This window comes from Thamnophis elegans, chromosome 2 (assembly GCF_009769535.1).
Source record: "Thamnophis elegans isolate rThaEle1 chromosome 2, rThaEle1.pri, whole genome shotgun sequence".
NCBI lineage: Eukaryota > Metazoa > Chordata > Lepidosauria > Squamata > Colubridae > Thamnophis > Thamnophis elegans.
This window is the reverse complement of record NC_045542.1, coordinates 150120502-150141186: the sequence shown is the minus strand read 5'-3', so window position 1 is coordinate 150141186 and position 20685 is coordinate 150120502. Positions and strand designations below refer to the sequence as shown.

General features: G+C 41.4%; 2 protein-coding genes across 2 annotated transcripts in view; one reads left to right on the top strand and one right to left on the bottom strand.

The window, feature by feature from the left end:
* LOC116503304 (zinc-binding protein A33-like) overlaps positions 1 to 20685 on the bottom strand; it is a 902198-nt gene that overhangs the window by 57722 nt on the left and 823791 nt on the right. The gene's annotated exons all lie outside the window — the stretch shown is intronic.
* On the top strand, positions 3364 to 17496 carry LOC116503305 (zinc finger protein RFP-like). Its single transcript, XM_032209628.1, has 7 exons — positions 3364 to 3580; positions 8296 to 8382; positions 8605 to 8910; positions 9756 to 9778; positions 11200 to 11309; positions 14365 to 14424; positions 16551 to 17496. Exons 1-7 carry the CDS (start codon positions 3392 to 3394, stop codon positions 17165 to 17167), a joined length of 1392 nt encoding a protein of 463 aa, XP_032065519.1. The 5' UTR covers positions 3364 to 3391; the 3' UTR covers positions 17168 to 17496.

Below are 20685 nucleotides of genomic sequence, written 5' to 3'. Positions count from 1 at the left end.
TTTCCTTCAAATACAGGTAAGGAACGAGGGCTGGCAGGCGGGCCCTCTAAAGCACTGTTCCGGTAGGGTGGTTGCTGCTTCCAGCAGGCACTGATACACGCCTACCGGGGCATACCGCCTGCAACCCACCACTGGTCAACCTATTCTCCAAAGCATCTTAGAGCAAACCAAAAAGTAATGGCTAGAAGCTTATCAAAGAGAGAGAGACAACCTAGGATTAGGGGGAGATTTCATGTTGGTGAATCGGTGGAACGGCTTGCCTTTTAGAGGTTGTGGGTTGCTCCATCACTGGAGGTTTTGAGAAGAGATTAGGCAGTCATTTGTGTGAAATGGTATAGGTAAATATTGACCTGGGTGGACGGGAGTGTCCAAAGGGTCAATGTTGCTGCTATTATTGTGCATTGTAGTTGTCAGAGTCCCAAGTAACACAACCCCAAAAGAAAGATCTCCGAGATCTCATCAAAGAACATTTTATGAGGGCATGTCAAATTGGCACGATGCTGGGGAAAACCGGATCTAAGTTTCCACAGGCTTTCCCCCCCAATTAAAAACAAAAGTTTGTCACTTCCCCAGAGCTGTCAGTCACATGGTCCAATCAGCACACAGTCCCGATGTGGGATGGCTTCAGTCTCCACCTCCCAACCACTTGTGCGCACGCACACACATGATCTTGGTTCCCAGGAGAAAGAATGTTGTTTGGGTTATAGCACCCCAGCTATCTCTACACACACACACACACACACACTGCTATCCCTCATCTCCAGTCTGTGTCAGCATTGAAGCTTTGAAGAAAAGAAAAACCCCAGTAGAGCAGGAAAATGGCCACTGTCTAGCAATAGCAATAGCAGTTAGACTTATATACCACTTCATAGGGCTTTCAGCCCTCTCTAAGCGGTTTACAGAGTCAGCATATTAAGGTAGGCTAATAGACCTAATTAGGGCTAACAGTTCTGTAGTTCACGTTTAATATCAAATACTCTGATCAAAGTTAGGTTTTGCACCATTGACAGAAAGCAATTGCTGACAGTTGCTGAAGTGGCAGTAAGTATTTTTATGCATCTGGGAACAAGCAGACCCAGACAGGGAGTTTCCTGTTATCTTGCAAGATATGTCCTGTTTTGCTTTTCTATATGTCACACATGATCTATAAGGCGCTGACCATGTATATTCTTGGAATAGTAACTGTTGGCCATCTGGCATAGACATTTTTTGGTTCCTCTTATTACCTTATATGCTTAGATACTGCCTCTACAGATGTTGACGTAATTTGCACTATAAATGTATGTCTTTAAGAACCTTTCGGGGTTCAAACTTCTTATGCTTGTTTGGAATGTTTGAACCTGCGCATTCAATAAACTTTTCCTATATTGCATCGCTTGGCTTCGTTGTCTACAATATTGCCCCCAACAACAATCCGGGTCCTCATTTTACCCACCTCGGAAGGATGGAAGGCTGAGTCAACCCTGAGCCGGTGAGATTTGAACAGCCGAACTGCAGTACTGCAGTCAGCTGAAGTAGCCTGCAGTGCTGCAGTGTCTAACCAGCTTCGGGGTTGACAGTAGTATTAATTAAAGAAGATGGTCCTTGACTTACAACCACAATTTCCATTCTTAAGTAAGGCAATTGTTATGTGAGTCGTACCCAATTTTATGACTTTTTTGCCACAATTGTTAAGCGATTGTCATTGCCATTGTTAAGTGAAACATGCAGTTGTTAAGCAAATCCAGATTTCCCGGTTGACTTTCCTTGTCGGAAGCCAGCTGGGACATTCACAAATGTCAATCACATGGCTGTGGGACACTGCAACTGTTGTAAATACTTGTTGGTTGCCAAGAGCCAAATGTTGATCAGGTGACTGAGGATGCTGCAACTGTTGTAAGTGTGAGGCCTGGTTGTAAGTCACTATTTTCAGGGCTGTGGTAACATGGTCACCAACAAATGGTTGTAAGTCAAGGGCAACCTGTATTTTCCTTTAATCAATGTTTGGAGGTCAATGAACAATTCAAAACTTCATGGACAGGGCAAGGAGCTGAAGAGTTTGGAGATACCTGATCTAGATCAGGGATGTCCAACCTTGGCACCTTTGAGACCTGTGAACTTCAATTTCCAGAATTCCCCAGCCAGCATGGCTGGCTGAAGAATTCTGGGAGTTGATGTCTAAAGGTCTTAAACAGTGGTGGGATTCAAATAATTTAACAACCAGTTCTCTTCCCTAATGACCAGAAGGGTAGGCGGGGCTCAGTGGTCATGTGACTGGGTGGGCATGGCCAAATCAGCATCACTCAGGTTGATGGGCATTTCAGCTTAGCTGTGACAATGTGATAAGGGTTAACCAGAGAGGCCATTTCTGTAAGCAAGACAATAAAGATTAGGCTAGAAAAAACACAGTTTCTTTTCTGCCTTGCTTACAGGATTAGCCCTGTAAAGTGTAAAAAAACAAAAGGAGATTTCTTCCAAGAACCGGTTCTCCGAACTGCTTAGAAAGTTAACAACCGGTTCTCCTGAATAGGTGCGAACTGGCTGAATCCCACTACTGGTCTTAAAGTTGCAGAGGTTGGATACCTCTGATCGACAGGTTGGGATAAGCTTTCAGAGCCTGCCCCAAGGGTACTCCTTGAAGAGGCAACTGGACCTTCTGGTTTCTCTTTGAAGCCCTTTCATTGTCCTGTCTTAGAATATAGTGAAGTGTTAGAAGTTAACAGGCTCTGAAAGTCTATGAAGATTCTCAGTCATCCATCCAGGCAACTGGACTTTCTGTTTTGTTTTGTTTTTGAAGAAGTTTCACTTCTCATCCAGGAAGCTTCTTCAGCTCTGACTGGATGGTGGGAAATGGAAGGATTTGTACTCTGTCCAGTCAGAGCTGAAAAAGCTTCCTGGTTGAGAAGCAAAACATCTTCAAAGAAAAACCAGAAAGTCCAGTTGCCTCTTGAAAAAAGCATCTTTGAGCCAACCACGATCTGGATGACTAAGTATCTCCATAGACTTTCAGAACCTGTTAACGTCTAACATTTCACTATATTCTGAGACAGGACAATGAAAGGGCTTTCACCAGCATGATTGTACACATAAGAATTATTCGGGTTCCCATGACATGCTGAATTCACTTAACCTGGGAATCCTCCTAGCATGATCTGCTTCTGAAGCAGTTGCAGGCAGTGTGAGAAGTTGAGAAAAGCGGATTGATCTCCATACAGCCTTAAATTCACATTGATAAAGTCCTTCGTGAGAGGCGGGGGAAACACACCTCTGTGTGACACAACTGGAGGCGTGTAAGATGGCCTTGCCAGTGAAGAACACACTGAGGCCGTGGTGGGAGGAGACTTTCTTGGCCAAAAGGAAGTTAGTGGGGGAAGAATTTTTTTTTCTTCTCTTTCTTTCCACGAGAGGAGCCATGGCTACTGCTGCTGCTGCTGGAGCTGTTGCTAACTTATTGCCATCAACTCGCTGTGAGCTCCACAACAAACCTCTGAACTTCTTCTGCCAGAATGAGTTGGCTTTGATCTGCACCCAGTGTGCCAAAAGCAAGAAGCATCACACTCACACTGTTCTTCCCATCAAAGAAGCAGCCCAAAAAAAGAAGGTGAGTGAGTGATTGGCTTTTCTAGGCAATTTTGGGATCTCCTGCTTGGCATCTCATTCCAGGTATTTTCTGAAAAAGAGGCAAGATTCTTCCAGAATTGTAAGCTTGGAATTCTGGCTGGGAAGCTTGGAAAATGAAGTCACCTGTCCAGCAGGTAGCAAATCGAGAAACGTAACTCTTTGTAAAGCATGCTGAACAGATTTTTTTGAGCATCCTAGCTTGACTGTAGATTGTTACTCCAGGGTTTATTTAGAAAAAGAGGCAGGAGGTACAGGATATATACAATATAAAACTTTGAATGTGCTTCTAAACTTTGGCAAACGGAGCAGGGAAACAGAACAAATGAAATATTTTGCTTTGAATTCCTTCATCCTACTAGGTCTAGTAATAAGTTTAAGACTTGGAAGAAAACTCTTTTTGGTATCTCCAAGTAACGTTATAAATTACTCTTCCAGAATTTCTTAACATATTATCAATCTAGTTCAACTATGGATTATAAAAATCATAAACGGTAACTATTGATACCAGGGTTAGGAAATCACCCAGGAATCACCCAAGAGCACATCTCTCTCTCTCTGTATGTATTTTTTTAAATAAAATTTTATACATACATAATTAAAAATTAGTAGAAACTAATATAGAATAAGAAAAAGAGGGGGAAAAGCTGGGAAGGAAAGTAGGATGGGAGGGACGGAGGAAAAGAGACAAAGAAAGAAAAGAAAGAAAGTAAGAAAGAAAGAGAAAAGAAAGAAGGAAGGAAGAAAAGGAAAGAACAAAAGAAAGAAAGAGAGAGAGAAAGAAAGAAAAAGGAAGGAAGGAAGGAAGGAAGGAAGAAAAGGAAAGAACAAAAGAAAGAAAGAAAGAAAGAAAGAAAGAAGAAAGGAAGGAAGAAAAGGAAAGAACAAAAGAAAGAAAGAAAGAAAGAAAAAAGGAAAGAAGGAAGGAAGGAAAGAAGGAAGGAAGGAAAGAAGGAAGGAAAGGAAAGAACAAAAGAGAAAGAAAGAAAGAAAGAAAAAGATCTAATATTTATAGCATTTATAAATACAATTATAAATTTACTTCTTGCTCTATGGTTATAGCATAACCTATGCTAACTATCAAAACTATAAATTGTAAGTTCATTTTTTTTCTGTTTCATGTAAAACGTCTATGGAGGTTTCCAGTCACCATGTCATCTATCTTTTTCCGAAGAGTATTAATAGGTATTAATTTTCCTATTAAGAGGAAGACGAGAACTGCAGCTGCTGTGGCTTTATCCAGCTCCCCCTTGAGGTCCCAGCCCAGGATGGAGTTCTCTTCCTCCTCAGTCCCCCCCACCATTCAGACGAATTTCTTGCAAGGAAGGTTGAGTTTCATCTTCCAGTCAATCTCCCTTCCTTCAGCCTGAGCAAAAGGCATCCACCAACATCAGAGGAAAAGAAACTCTAATATTTCCCTTTTCTTTGTTATTCTGTTGAGCTGCAATGATAGGAGAGAATTACAGGAGCAAAACATTCTACCTCCCCTTCCCATGAAGTCCCACTGACACAAAAACAGCTGCTCTGCAGAGGACTGGAGCTGAGTCCAGGAAAAGTCAGTTCTTATATGAGTGGAATCGATTAAATCAAGTTGATATATAGAGATACAAGACCAAAGTTTGTTATCCTTTTAGAACAATCCCATAGATTTGCAATGGGGAATGTTTTTCTTTTTCCATGTCTGGCATACCCAAACTGCTATTGATTTATGGAAGACGTTTTCCTCCCTTGTTTTATTTATTGTTTTAATGCCTTTATCCATTCTTTTTTGGTTTCTGAAAGAAAACAGGCACAGGAAATAACCTGAGCTCCCTTACCTATAGCAATTGGAAACCCTTTCCTTATGAATGGTTCACCGACAAAAGGGCGAACGAGGCCGGCGGCGTCCTCGCGCACGCGTGCGGCACGCGCGTGCGTACTAGCTTCTGTGCGATGCTCCAGCTGCTCCTGGAGGATCGCGCAGGCGCTGTATGCATCCTGCACATGCGTGGAAGCGCAGAATTCGTCAAAACCGGGTAAGGAGCGGGCGCAGGTGCGCGGGCGCGCGCGGGTGGGCCCTTCGCCGTTCCCGGAAGTTACTTACTTCCGGGTTCGGCGACCAACCGGTTCGCAGGGACTGCCGCGAACCGGTTGAAACCCACCCCTGCTGAGTGTAAAACAAGAAGCAATGGGTGGAAACTAATCAAGGAGAGAAGCAACTTAGAACTGATAGAACAATTAATCAGTGGAACCACTTGCCTCCAGACATTGTGAATGCTCCAAACACTGGAAGTTTTAAAGAAGAGATTGGACAACCATTTGTCTCAAAGCATATAGGGTTTCCTGCCTAAGCAGGGGGTTGGACTAGAAGACCTCCAATGTCCCTTCCAACTCTGCTATTCTATTCTATTCTATTCTATTCTATTCAGTATTCTATTCTATATTCTATTCTATTCTATTCTACTCTATATTCTATTGATATGTTCATTTATATCTATGGAGACTCTCAGTCATCCAGGTTACGGTTGTCCCGAAGGGGCTTTTTTTCAAGAGGCAACTGGAGTTTCTGGTTTTTCTTTGAAGACATTTCACTTCTCTTCAGAGCTGAAGAAGCTTCTTGGATGAAAAGTGAAACATCTTCAAAGAAAAAACCAGAAACTCCAGTTGCCTCTTGAAAAAAAGCACCTTTGGGAAAATAGTTCATTTAGTGACTGTTCCAAGTTACAACAGCACTGAAAAAAGTGACGTCTGACCATTTTTCACCCTATAAGACCGTTGCAGCATCCCCATGGTCACATGATCAAAAGTCAGCTGGCGACTGGGTTCATATTTATGACGGTTGCGATGTCTTGGGGGCCATGTGATCAGCTTTTGTGCCCTTCTGGCAAACAAAGTCCATGGGGAAGCCAGATTCACTTAACAACCATGTTACTAGCTGAACAAATGCCATGATTCACTTAAGAACTGTGGCAAGAAAAGTTGTACAAGGGAACTCACATAACTAATGTTTCACTTAGCAACATAAATTTTGGGCTCAATTGTCGTCATAACTCGAGGACTACCTGTACCACACTATGCCTTGATTGCTTGCTTTGGGTTCTCGGTTTGATTCCATAGGGCAGTGTTTCTCAACTTTGGCGACTTTAAGTCCTGTGGACTTCAACTCCCAGAATTCCCCCCCCCAGCTGGCTGGGGCATTCTGGGAGTTGAAGTCCACAGGACTTAAAGTCGCCAAGGTTGAGAAACATTGCCATAGGGGGAAGTAAAGCAGCCTAGGAATTAGGAGTTAGTTACGATGACAATGTGCAGCTGGTTTTCAGTTTTGCAGTCCTCATCCTTCAAAATGGCTGTGTGGGCTTCAGCCAGATTGTGGTCGTGCAGCTGCACAAGATGGGACTGTGGTTTAATGTCCACAAAGGCCACACTTAAGTAATATTAAGTGCAGCCTATCTTACTGTTTTGTGTGTATCCTGCTATCAGATTATTAAACCCTAAGATTGTAGCTTGGTTTATGGCATGAGTATAATCTTTATGGTTTATTGTTATGTTTTAACATGTACAATCTATTGCAAACTCAACATTTTGACCTTTGAGAAAGATAGAGAGGTATTTATTGTCTCAAACAACAGCTCAGATCTGATGAAGCTACTTGAAAAAGGAAGTAAGGTTGCAAACGTTAATGTACTTCAGTATTTTATTATTCACACACACACACACACAAACACACACAATTGGTAATCACAATAAACTAGGGAAATGGCTGCATAGAACCCTTTCACATCTCCTGCCCATTGCAAGAGATGTGATTTGGTTGCCTTGGCACATATAGGCCGAAAGCTGAGTCAACCATAGAGACCCGCAAGAGGAAGATCGATAGACAGGCTTGGCAAACGCTGTGTAAGTTTAGTTGCAGTCGTGGGAGGACTGGGAAGTGGGAAGTCTGGAGACCATCCTATCTTTGTCATGCATACGTTCCCATGCAAAACCAATAACCAATCATCTGGTCTACTGCTTCTGTGGTGCATAGGGAAGAGACACACATTTTATTTTATTTTTTTAGCTTGTCAAACATGTATAGGATAGCAGGTATAAGTATCAACATGGACATGAACAAAGGAAATGAATACAAATAAATGGGGACAGTAGGACAGGGACGGAAGGCACGCTGTTGTGCTTAAGCATGTCCTCTTTACGGACCTCTTAGGAATGGGGTGAGGTCCACAGTAGACAGTTTGAGGTTGAAGCTGTGGGGGTTTGAGGCTGTAACAACGGAGTCAGGTAGTGCATTCCAGGAATTGACCACTCTGTTGCTGAAGTCGTATTTTCTGCAATCGAGTTTGGAGCGGTTCACCTTGAGTAAATTATTTATATTGAGTAAACTACATTCAAAGAAGCTACAATGCTTTTTTGTATCCCTGCGGTTTCTATCTAGACCAGTGGTAGTCAACCTGGTCCCTACCGCCCACTTGTGGGCGTTCCAGCTTTCATGGTGGGCGGTAGGGGTTTTGTCCAATACTGAAGCACTTTCCTTTTTTTAAATTTAATTGACTTCCCTACTTTATAAATCACCATTACTGTGGAATTGGGTGGGCAGTTAGAAAATTTTACTACTGACAGAGATACAAAAGTGGACGGTAGGTATAAAAAGGTTGACTACCCCTGATCTAGACATTCAAATCTAATTTTCTTCGCCTCTTCCTCCCTGTGACATTTTAATAGGCTGAAATCCAGAATCACGTGAAAAAGGGAAGAGAAGTTGCTAGGCTGTATGAGAAGCATGTTGAAGTAAGCACTCAGAAACTATCGGTAGGTATCTCTGGTTTTATTTGGTTTTGTTGTTTATTTCTGTGTTCCGCTATGCTAGTGAAGAGAGTTATAACAAAAAGAGCCCCGGGAAATGGCAGGACCCATTTCACTGGGTAAAGATAATCCTTGACTTAACATCCACAATTGAGCCCAAAATAGTTGAGATTTGGAGATGCCAATTGCGCCACCATTCTGACAATCCCAATAATGATATATCTGCAGGAAAGGTCAGGAGAAGAACAACTCAAGTTGGTGCATGAATTTGAACAGTTCCACCAGGCTGCCAAGGACCAAATGCAGTTCTTGATTTCCCATCTGGAAGAACTGAAAATCGACATCTTAGACTATCAGAAAAAAAACCACGCCAGGCACACCGCCAACACAACCCAACTGAACACCTTGATTGGAGACATAGAGAGGAAGTGTGATCAGCCAGAGGCTGAATTCTTGAAGCAAATGACTCAGATCAACAGCTTGGTCAGTAACTTAGAGAAACTACGCCACGACCTTCCTGAAGAATGCCTCAAAGTGAGAACTTTCATAGAAATGCTCTTGATCATTGGCTTTGTGTGTGTGCGGATGTATCTGTGGGTATAATGTGTGTTGTTGTGGCCTGCCAGAGGCCAGTAGAGCTGGCAGCAGATTTGGACAGTGAGGGGGTTGGGGAGGAAGATGGGCCAGTCCTGGAGTCTGGGGAAGGCTCTGAGGAGGGCTCTGTGTCGGAGGCAGAGAGTGGGCCAGGGCTGTATGCCAGTTTTCAGCTGCCTTCAGAGTCAGACATCAGTGAGGCAGAAGAACAGCTGGAGCCTGTTCCCAGTGTGCGCATGTGCAGAGTTGCTAGCAGCTAGATGAAGGGAACAGCTAAAGAACAGGGGGCGACTTGGGACTATGGCCACAAGTGGATGATGAATGGCCCCTCTCAGAGGAAATAAAAGAGGAGCGAAAAGGGAATGGAGTTTGCAGGAAACAATATTTCGCTTAATTGGTTTGTGACTCTTTGAGATGAGCAGTAAATTAATAAAAGGGTTTTTTTGTCGGGACAAGGAGTTGCTTCATTCTCTCGGGAAGCCTCAGTCAGGACATGTATAATAAGCATTACAACATGCTTATTCCTCTATGGTGTGAGAGTTTGTTCAGACTGAGAGTTTAGTTGCAATTTTGCTTAGAGGATTGAAACTATTGTATATAAACAATGAAGTCGAAAGGGAATCTTAAAAGTCCTATAAGTGAATTACAGCTGAGTTTACTAAGTTCACAAATACTGCATATTTCAGGGAATAAGGTAAACATTTGCATTAATGCTGATGATTACATGAATGCTAATGCTAACCCTAACCCTTACAAAAATGGGAATTTTCTCTGCTTCCTTCTAGGAATATTTAGTTATTTCAAACTGGTACGTGCCTCTTCCTTACGCATTTTCCTTCTGCCTGGTGATGAAGTTTGGGATGAAAAGCCCCTGCATTTGAGCTTCTGAAACTGTTGCTGTCATTCCCTAGGCTCCTCTTTGCTCCCCCGTAACAAGATTGATAGAAATCTTTCTTTGAAAAAGAATACAGATAGGTTGTCTTAAATAATTGTAGCCAAAGCAATGCCTACGAACTGTTTTGGTCTTTGGCAATCTGGCCAGGTATTGTAACATGACCTCTTTAATCCATGCACTTCATTGTGTACAGCCTTACAGGGGTCTATCTGTCTATCATCTACCTGTCATCTGTCTGTCAATCTATAGTGTGTGTCTGTCTATCATCTATCTATCTATCTATCTATCTATCTATCTATCTATCTATCTATCTATCTATCTATCTATCTTATTGTCGATATCTCTATTATCATCTATAATTTATTTTACTGTCTATCAATATCTATCTATTATCCATCTATCATCTATCTTACTGTCTATTTATCCTACTGTATATCTCTATCATGTCTGTCTGTCTGTCTGTCTATCTTTCTATCTCTACCTACCTACCTACCTACCTACCTACCCACCTACCTACCTACCTACCTACCTACCTACCTACCTACCTACCTACCTACCTACCTATCTTTTTATCTTTCTTTCTATATTTCTATCTTTCTATCTTTCTTTCTATCTTTCTATCTTTCTATCTTTCTATCTTTCTATCTTTCTATCTTTCTATCTTTCTATCTTTCTATCTTTCTATCTTTCTATCTTTCTATCTTTCTTTCTATCTTTCTATCTTTCTATCTTTCTATCTTTCTATCTTTCTATCTTTCTATCTTTCTATCAGAGCCGAGGTGGCGCAGTGGTTAGGGTGCAGTACTGCAGCCACTTCAGCTGACTGCTAGTTCTGCAGCTCGGCGGTTCAAATCTCACCGGCTCAGGGTTGACTCAGCCTTCCATCCTTCCGAGGTGGGTAAAATGAGGACCCAGATTGTGGGGGCAATATGCCGATTCTGTAAACCACTTAGAGAGGGCTGAAAGCCCTATGAAGCGGTATATAAGTCTAACTGCTATTACTGCTATTGCTATCTTTCTATCTTTCTATCTTTCTCCATCCATCTATCCCTATTTACCTACCTACCTATCTCTATGTATTTATCCACCTATCCATCCATCAATCCATTCATCCATATCTCTCTATCTCCGTCATCATCTAATTTAGGTACCGCCCATCTCATTCTCACCCTGCCCTCTTAAAACACGAATGTGCTTAAGACTGTGCTCACATTATATCTTTTGCTACTTTGTGTAATACGCCAATTTCTGTGTGTTTTCACAGATAACTATATTGTTTTGTTTTCAAGTGCCTATATAGCCTACTGTTGTTGTTTCTTTCTTTTTTCCTATAGCTTTGGTGAAGGAAAGTATGAGGAAAACAATCTTGGTGACCTGGAACAGAGATTGGACAAAGTCATTGAACAAAATAAAGTTCTGAAGAAGACACTGAAGGCATGGAAAGGTATCAGGAGGAAAAGAAGGAGGAAAATGAAAGGCGGTAGAAACAGGCTTAAGGATTTATTTCTGTGATTGTTCCAGGTTTGGTCATGTTCTTGTGGCCATTGTCCTCAATAGCTTTCGCTTCCAGAAAATCTGTCTCTCCTTTACTTCTCTCACAATCTTCCATTTACTTTCTCCCTCTTGTGAGTGATGGGTGGAGATGATATGCATAGAAAAAAACCTTATTCTTTCAAATGTATGGTTTATATATGGGTGGTATTCAGCCGGTTTGGACTGGTTCGGGTGAACCGATAGCTCCGATGATCAGTTGGCCCCACCCAACCACCCCCGCCCTATCCTGTCCTTTACTTCCTGCTTTCTAGCTCATCTCAATCACACAGCACTGCTGATCCCCCCCCCCCCGCGGTTCTACTTACCGTTGCTGACTTGGAAGGGAAGCAGCTGAGCTTCTAAATTCTCCATTTTCAGTGTTGCGTACAAGCGCTTTAGACGCGTGCAAAGTGCCCACTCACCGAACCGGTTGTTAAACTGGCAGCATCCCATCACTGTTTATATGGGCTTATACATTCGCAGAAAAAAAATAGTAAATCCAAAAACACAGTTAGTTTCTTCGCTTATCACAAAAGACTAATTTAGATCTAGCAGATCAAAAAGAGAGTTTCCGAACATGAGACAGTCCATTATATGAGAATGCCAAAAATGGTGCTTGAAAAGAAATGGGAGTGAAAGACACCAGAGTGAGCCTAGAACACAATTCCAGGTGAAAATTGAAGGCTGGAAGAAGGAAGTCAGAGGTTTGTTATGGGAATTAAGGAGATACTTTGAAGAGTGGAATTGAAATGAATACTGTAAAGTAGTATCCAAGGAAAATGTTGATGAAATGGATGCTATCAATGCTAAAAGAATGTTGACAAATGTTAAAGGCATAGATTGGTAGGACACACCCAGTCAATTACTTGGACTACAGCATCCAGTTTTGGTCGCCACGATGTAAAAAGAGATGTTGAGACTCTAGTGTAGAAAAGAGCAACAAAGTTGATTTGGGGACTGGAGGCTGAAACATATGAAGAACTGTTGCTGGAATTGGGTATGTCTAGTTTGATGAAGAGAAGGACATCATAGCAGGGTTCTGATATCTCAGGGGCTGCCACAAAGAAGAGTGAGTCAAGCTATTCTCCAAAGGACAATGGTATAAGACAGTGATGGCTAACCTTTTTGCCATCGCGTGCCAAAAGCAAGGGGAGTGCAGGGGGGGGGTCATGCGCAGGCGTGCCCACAGGAGGGAAGCCTCCTGAAGCCTCAGGAGGATGAAAAACAGCCCATCAGGCAATCTGGAAGTTTAGGAACGGACTTCTGAGTAGCCCGTAGTGCGTTTTTCGCCCCATGGAAGGTGAAAAACAGCCCCACAGGCAAACCAGAAGTTCAGGAATGGATGGGTTGTCCATAGGGCCATTTTTCGCCCTCCAGAGGGCGAAAACAGCCCAACGCATAAACCAGAAGTTCGGGGATGGACTTCCAGTTTGCGTGTTAGGCTGTTTTTCGTCCTCCGGAGGCTTCAGGGAAGCCTCCTGAAGCCTCTGGAGGGCGGGGGGGGGGGGCATTTTTGCCCTATCCAGGCTCCTAGAAAGCCTTTGGAGCCTGGGGAGGGTGAAAAACGGGTCCATTGCGTGCAAAAAGTTGGGGTCACAAGCGCATGCCGGGGGAGGTCGTGCACATAGAATTATGGATGTGGGCACACACATGCACGACCCCCCTGCACTCCCCTTGCTTTTGGCATGCGATGGCAAAAAGGTTGGCCATCACTGTCTTACACCATTCCAGATAAATGGGTGTTGCTGTTTTTTGAAAAGCAGCAACAACTCCAGGGGCAAGCTGTTCCACTGAATAATCATTCTCACTGTCAGGAAATTCCTCCTTGATTCCTCTGTGCAGACCATTATTGTTATTGTTGTTATTGTTGTTGTTATCAATTATTATTATCAATTATTATTATTAATTACATATTATTAATTATTGATTGTTGAGCGCATTAATCATTAATCGTTAATCATTAACCATTTATTATTATTATAGTTATAAGTTATAAGTTAGTTATAAGTTATAAGTTATAAGTTATAAGTTATAAGTTATAAGTTATAAGTTATAAGTTATAAGTTATAAGTTATAAGTTATAAGTTATAAGTTATAAGTTATAAGTTAGTTATAAGTTATAAGTTATAAGTTATAAGTTATAAGTTATAAGTTATAAGTTATAAGTTATAAGTTATAAGTTATAAGTTAGTTATAAGTTATAAGTTATAAGTTATAAGTTATAAGTTATAAGTTATAAGTTATAAGTTATAAGTTATAAGTTATAAGTTATAAGTTATAAGTTATAAGTTATAAGTTATAAGTTATAAGTTAGTTATAAGTTATAAGTAAGTTGTTATAAGTTATAAGTTATAAGTTATAAGTTATAAGTTATAAGTTATAAGTTATAAGTTATAAGTTATAAGTTATAAGTTATAAGTTATAAGTTATAAGTTATAAGTTATAAGTTAGTTATAAGTTATGTTATAAGTTATAAGTTATAAGTTAGTTATAAGTTATAAGTTATGTAGTGTGTAGTGTGTAGTGTGTAGTGTGTATTACTCATTACTCATTACTCATTACTACTCATTACTCACTATTTATTATTATCTATTATTTATTTATTATTATCTATTATCTATTATCTATTATCTATTATCTATTATCTATTATCTATTATCTATTATCTATTATCTATTATCTATTATCTATTATCTATTATCTATTATCTATTATCTATTATCTATTATCTATTATCTATTATCTATTATCTATTATCTATTATCTATTATCTATTATCTATTATCTATTATTATTTTGAGAAATGTATGAGGAAAAAAAACTTAGGGTTTATTAGAGACAGGGTACCATAATGTAAATAGACTTTAATCATGGCATCTATGCCTTACTATGGTTGGTTGCTGAATGAAGTAGTTAAACAATGCCAACTATTATTTATTTTCCTTTATTCTGCCTTTACCTTCTAGCTAAGATGCAAACCGAATTAATGAAAATCATGGACAACTGCCTGAAATCTTATGAGAAAGGTAAATTTACCAAGCCAAACTGGGAAATGATAGAAGTCCATAAGAATTGATTGCTTCACAGTTTCCATTCCTCTTGTGATGTTAGCCACTGAGATTTATAAACAATCCTCGTAGCTTAGTGTATTGTACAAAACCAGCCAATGGTGTATGTTTTATAAATTGTGAATCAGCCATCTATTGTTCAGTGTTTATTTTTTGATATGTTATTTAATAGATGTGCCTTGTGAAAAACCTTTTCATTTCACTGATTCATTGCTAAGCTATTTAAACACAATTTAGTGGAAAGGCAACACAAAAATGGAATAAATAGTCTGTGGCTGTTTTCATTTTGTCAGCAGACAGTCAATTTGGTGGGTTTTTAAAAAATTTTTGGGATACCTTTGTTTTGCTTCATTTTGAATGATTTCCATAAATCAGTGTGTCGAAATTTTTTTCCTCCCTTATTTATTTACCGTACTTACTTACTTAAAATACAATGCAATGCAATGCAATACAATGCAATACAATAGCAGAGTTAGAAGGGACCTTGGAGGTTTTCTAGTCCAACCCCCTGCCTAAGCAGGAAACCCTATACTGTTCCAGACAAATGGCTATCCAACTTCTTCTTAAAGACTTCCAGTGTTGGGCCATTTACAACTTCTGGAGGCAAGTTGTGCCACTGATTAATTGTTCTAACTGTCAGGAAATTTCTCCTCAGTTCTAGATTGCTTCTCTCCTTGATTAGTTTCCACCCATTGCTTCTTCTTCTACCCTCAGGTGCCTTGGAGAATAGTTTGACTCCCTCTTCTTTGTAGCAATCCCTGAGACATTGGAACACTGCTATCATGTCTCCCCTAGTCCTTCTTTTCATTAAACTAGACATACCCAAACATACTTACTTACTTATTTATTTATTAAATTTATTGTTCACCCATTTTTACCTTCATGACCCAAAAGCCCCTTATCAGAAAGTCTTATCAAGCTTCAAAGAGCTGTCATAAGTCCTTTCCTCCAGCACTGTTATAACTTCATTGAATGGGAGGTTGTAACTTGAGAACGGTTTTGTTGAAACAATATCATTCATGAACTTTATGTCATTTCAACTGATTCCCATTGGCAATTTCATTGATTTTTCCTCTTAATAGGAATATTTGGCAGACTTTTCAAATATATTTTAGTACACGTGGCAACCTTTAATTCAATTTAAATGCCCCTGTTGCCATTGGGTGACAGGATTGTGTGTTGTTTACCCAAAGGAAAAGACATTTTTACCCAATTTGGGGTATTTTCCCAGATTTGGAAAGCACTGCTGTAAATGTTAATGGGATCTTGAAATGGACTGAAGGTTGACTTAGGTAGCGGCCCCCAACCACCTCTAGTCCAGGGGTCTCTAACCTTGGCAGATTTAAGACTTGTGGACATGCTGAGTGAGGAATTCTGGGAATTGAAGTCCACAAGTCTTAAAGTCACCAAGGTTGGAGATCCCTGCTGTAGCCATCACCACATACCTATGCTGCAAAGGGGTTGATGAGTAAGCAGAGGTTCCAGATGGCTGCAAATGGCTGCCAACACACACACACACACACACACACACACACACACACACACACACACCTCTGACTGGCCCCGCCCCCATTTATTCTCTGCCTCCCCAGTACCAGCTGATTGGGAGGAAGTGGGGATTTTACAGTATCCTTCCCCTGCCATGCCCACCAAGCCATGCCACACCCACCAAGCCACACCCACCAAACTGGTAGTAAAAAATTCTGAATCCCACCACTGACACACACACTTCCCAAATCCCAACTGTGCATTCTGGGGAGGTGTGCATCCTGCATGCTGGTTGGTCGATCCAACTCCCTGTTCTAGGGAACTTCTCCGGAGCCGGAACATTAAAATCCGCTAAGGTATAAAAGGAACAGCTACGCCACTGTTTTTGAATGACAGTTGTGTGGGTTTCATGTAGTCCAGTGACGCAGAAATCTACTCCAGCCTTTAGCCTGCTTTCCTATCATCCAAAATTGCCAGCAATGTGCCAGCTGGCAATTCTGAGCGATGCTGCCCTAACCCATCTGGAGGGTGGCATAGAAGGTGAAGGGAAGGTTACTGTGAGCTGTGCAGCCTAACATGATCCTTTTCTCTTCCAGCAAATGTGTTCTTTGATTCGGACACCCTGAGTCCCATGCTGGATCTTTTAGATTGTGAGATGACTGTCAAGTGGAATACAAAAGTGAAGGGAAAAATCCCCTACCACTGGAAGAGATTCGAAAAAGAATCCTGCGTGCTGGGAAGCGAAGGGTTCACTGCAGGGAGAATCTACTGGGAAATAAATGTGGAAGAAGGGGAGATCTGGGCCGTGGGGGTGGCCAAAGAGTCAGTGGAGAGGAAGCACGTGGTACATTTTGCTCCCGAAAACGGCATTTGGGGACTGGGTTTAGTTGAGGGGGAAAAATACGTGGCATTTACTAATTCTGGTGTTGTTCCTTTGTACCTCTCTGAGCCTCTCCAAAAAATCCAGGTAAATCTAGATTACACTGCAGGGCAGGTGTCATTTTTCAATGCTGAGACCAACCGTTGGATCTTTACCTTCCCTCCCGCAAACTTCTCTGGAGAAAATATCTACCCTTGGTTCTGGATTAAGAGAGGGCTGCTCAATCTGCCAGATACAGGCTTTGAAGAGCTGGCTGCTGACCTTGTGTGGGGAAGGTATAGCGAGGTGCCTCTTTATGGAGACCCCTGGGAATTTTTTTATGGCTCTGACTGAAGTCCTAAGCAGACTGGCCATCTCCTGCCATGCGTTCTCCTTGGTTCCTATTAATCAGATGTTTTATTCCCTGGTTAGAGGCATGGAGGCCCAGCTTCAGTGTAGAAGCTTCAGATTTGGATGGCCATGATTGATTTCCCAGAAACCTGAATGAACAACTAGTATGTGAGAATCCCTGACTATATTTTAGGTTACATAATACTAGAGGAACACACACATATATATATCTTTAGTGTCACAAAATATATGGTATGCCTGGTATGCCCAAATATAGGAGGAAGGATACTGCTTCCTTTTTCTGTCTATCGGCTCATCACAAGAGACCATCACAACAGAAAGCCATTATTTTTACTGTTGCCTTTGTATGTGTGTATATATATATATATATATATATATATATATATATATATATGTATGTATGTATGTATGTATGTATGTATGTATATATGTATATATGTATATATATATATGATGGTGAACCTATGGCATGTGTGCCAACAGGTGACATGTGGAACCATATTTGCTGGCATGTCAGTCATCAGCTCTGTGTGCACCGGTCAGCTGATTTTCAGCCTTCCGGAGTGCAGGGGGAGCCTGTTTTCCCTCTCTCCAGGCTTCAGGAAGGCATCCGGAGTCTGGGGAGGGTGAAAAACAGATGCAAGGGTACACACACTCGACCTGATTTTTTTCTCTGGGCAGTGGATGAATGTTCTAGATTTAGGAGATATTTCTATTCAACCCTTGTTATGGTCTGAACATTTCCTCATCAGGCTTGACTTCCATACTGCTACCCCTCGCTGCAGGGAGGTGGAATCAACTAGATGGTTCCGCCCCAGGCGCCGGATGGACCGTGAAAGGTTCCTGATGGAGCTTGGGACTTTTCCTGAATCCCTTGCTCATAGCTCGACCGAAGCCCTAGTGGAAGCCTGGGATAGGGCAGCCACTGGGGCCTTGGATCGCGTTGTGCCTTTGCGACCTCTGACCCGGTGTCGATCCCGGGTAGCTCCCTGGTTTACTGAGGAGCTCCGGGAGATGAAACACCGGAAAAGATGCCTAGAAAGTGGTTGGAGGGCCAGCCGGTCCGAATCTGATCGAACACTAGTAAGAATTCATATTAAATCCTACTTAGTGGCGATAAAAGCGGTAAAACAGCAACATTTTTCCGCTCTTATCGCATCCGTAGATAACTGCCCAGCCACCCTGTTTAGGGTGACCCGCTCCTTACTTAACCAAGGAACTGGGAAAGACCCCTTTCAGGGTAGGGTTGAAGAATTTGTTCAGTATCTGCAGGATAAAATTGCTCAGATCTGGAGCGATCTGCCACTTGTGTGCTGGACCCATGTCCCTTTTGGTTAGACTCGGCTTCCCAGGAGGTGACACGAGGCTGGCTCCAGGCGATTACCAACGCTTCATTGAGAGAGGAATTCTTTCCCACCGCCTTGAAGGAGGCGGTGGTGAGGCCCCTCCTTAAGAAGCCTTAAGAAGGTGATACAAATAGTAAATAATTTTTAGTTAGTTAGTTACAACAATAACAAGGAAATGTTAATGGATAATGTTTAATGATATATACATGTGTGTTGTACCAGTAAAAGAAAATTGGATATAAGCCTGAATTTGTGAGTTGAGGGGGGGAAGAGGGAGGGAATACTTAGATATCCTACTAACTCTTTGTTTTAGAATATGTTATAAAGGTGTAAAGTCATGGGAGGTTTATTGAGATTGCGAATGTATGCCAGTAGGTGGTTGTGTCTTTAAATACAAATGATTTTAGATAAAATCACATTTAAATAACTGTAACCAAATGAGAATTGTGGTACTGTGATAGTAAAATACATAAATTTTAATATGTACAACTCAATTTGAATGAAGTATATGTAATGATTGTGGAAGAAACACAAGAAATGTATTTGTAACCAATAGACACGCTTTCTACAAGATGTAACGAAAGATTATTCTTTTTTGGTGTGTTTTTGTTTAATTAAAATAATACATTTTTCAAAAAAAAATTAATATGGTGGCCACAATCTATTCTCTGCCTTCCGAGTCACAGCTGATTGGGAGGGAATGGAGATTTTACAGTATTTTTCCCCCTGCAACGCCCACCAAGCCATGCTCTCCAAGCCACGCCCGCAAAACTGGTGATAAAAAAATTTGAATCCCATCACTGAGTATATACTTGTACTTGACGCCTCTTCACCCATCATGGGTATAGGCGACTTCCATGGAAATTTGACGCCACTGTAATGGATACGGCGATCCATGGAAGCTGTTTCGGCTGTATATACCCAAGGGGACGCCAGTCCCAAGGGTCGACAGAGCCCGATTGGTGGGAACGGGGGGCACCACGTGAAGGCCGGGTTGTCGTTTGATAGTTGAGAGGCTCAACTGTTTTTGTGGGTGATGCGTATAGAAAACCAGACAGCCTTGACTATTTTTAATTAAAATATTTCTTTGGACCTATAAAATAAAGCATCTCTCTAGGATTCTTCCTATTATATACAGTTGATGAAACTAATATTCTTAAGCTTGCTTGAATCAGTTTTATCCTAGCTCATGGTATTCTTAGTTCTTAAATCTGCATAGTACTTTTCATTTGTCTCCTGTATTACTGCTTCATTGTTTTCAGACTTCCTGTGTTCTTGTTTAAATATATTTTAATACTTTTCAGTTGGTTGTTTTAATAAAAAATAATAAAAACTCACACTGCAAATCATATTTCTGTGGTTGTACCACTGCTACGGAGAACTAATATCCGTGAATGCCCCCATACTCACAAGAAAAACCCAATATTCTGCATTGAGATAAATCAGAGCAAGATTTTAATATTTGGGGTAGCTAGATTTAAAATTCAGACAAGGTTGACCCAGCCATATAGACCCTCATAACTCTTCCTAGGCACAGAATAGTCCTGGCAAAAACAGCAGGGATGAAATAGTTGAGATGACAGGTCTGTCTTTTCCTTCCTTCTCTTGGACAGGGATCAGCTGGCATCAAAACCACCGGTGGAGGTTTGCAGCTGGGAAGTTTGAGCTATTAAAAATCTGGGCCGAAGGAGGGAACAAAGTTTTGCTTGAGTTCCTAAGCCAGGAAGAGGCAAGGATTCGTAATCTTGGAAAAGAAAGAACACACAAACCCAGGATTTCAAAGCAAAAGGATTTCCTAGCTTGGCGATAGTTTCAGAAATATCACAGCTGGGCCAGATATGAACTGGGTCAGGGCAAGTGCTGCCAACTTGGGTAACCACAGAAGTCTGGAGCCATTACACAATCCTCTCGTCCCTTTGATCCATAAGCCCTGATATTATTTGGTGTAATAGCTTGTGGGAACGACCTTGAGATGCAGGGAGAAGAGCAGGGGTGAAATCCAGCAGGTTCTGACAGGTTCTGGAGAACCGGTAACGGAAATTTTGAGTAGTTTGGAGAACCGGCAAATGCCACCTCTGGCTGGCCCCAATGTGGGGTGGAAATGGGGATTTTGCAGTAACCTCCTGCCACACCCACCAAGCCACGCACACAGAA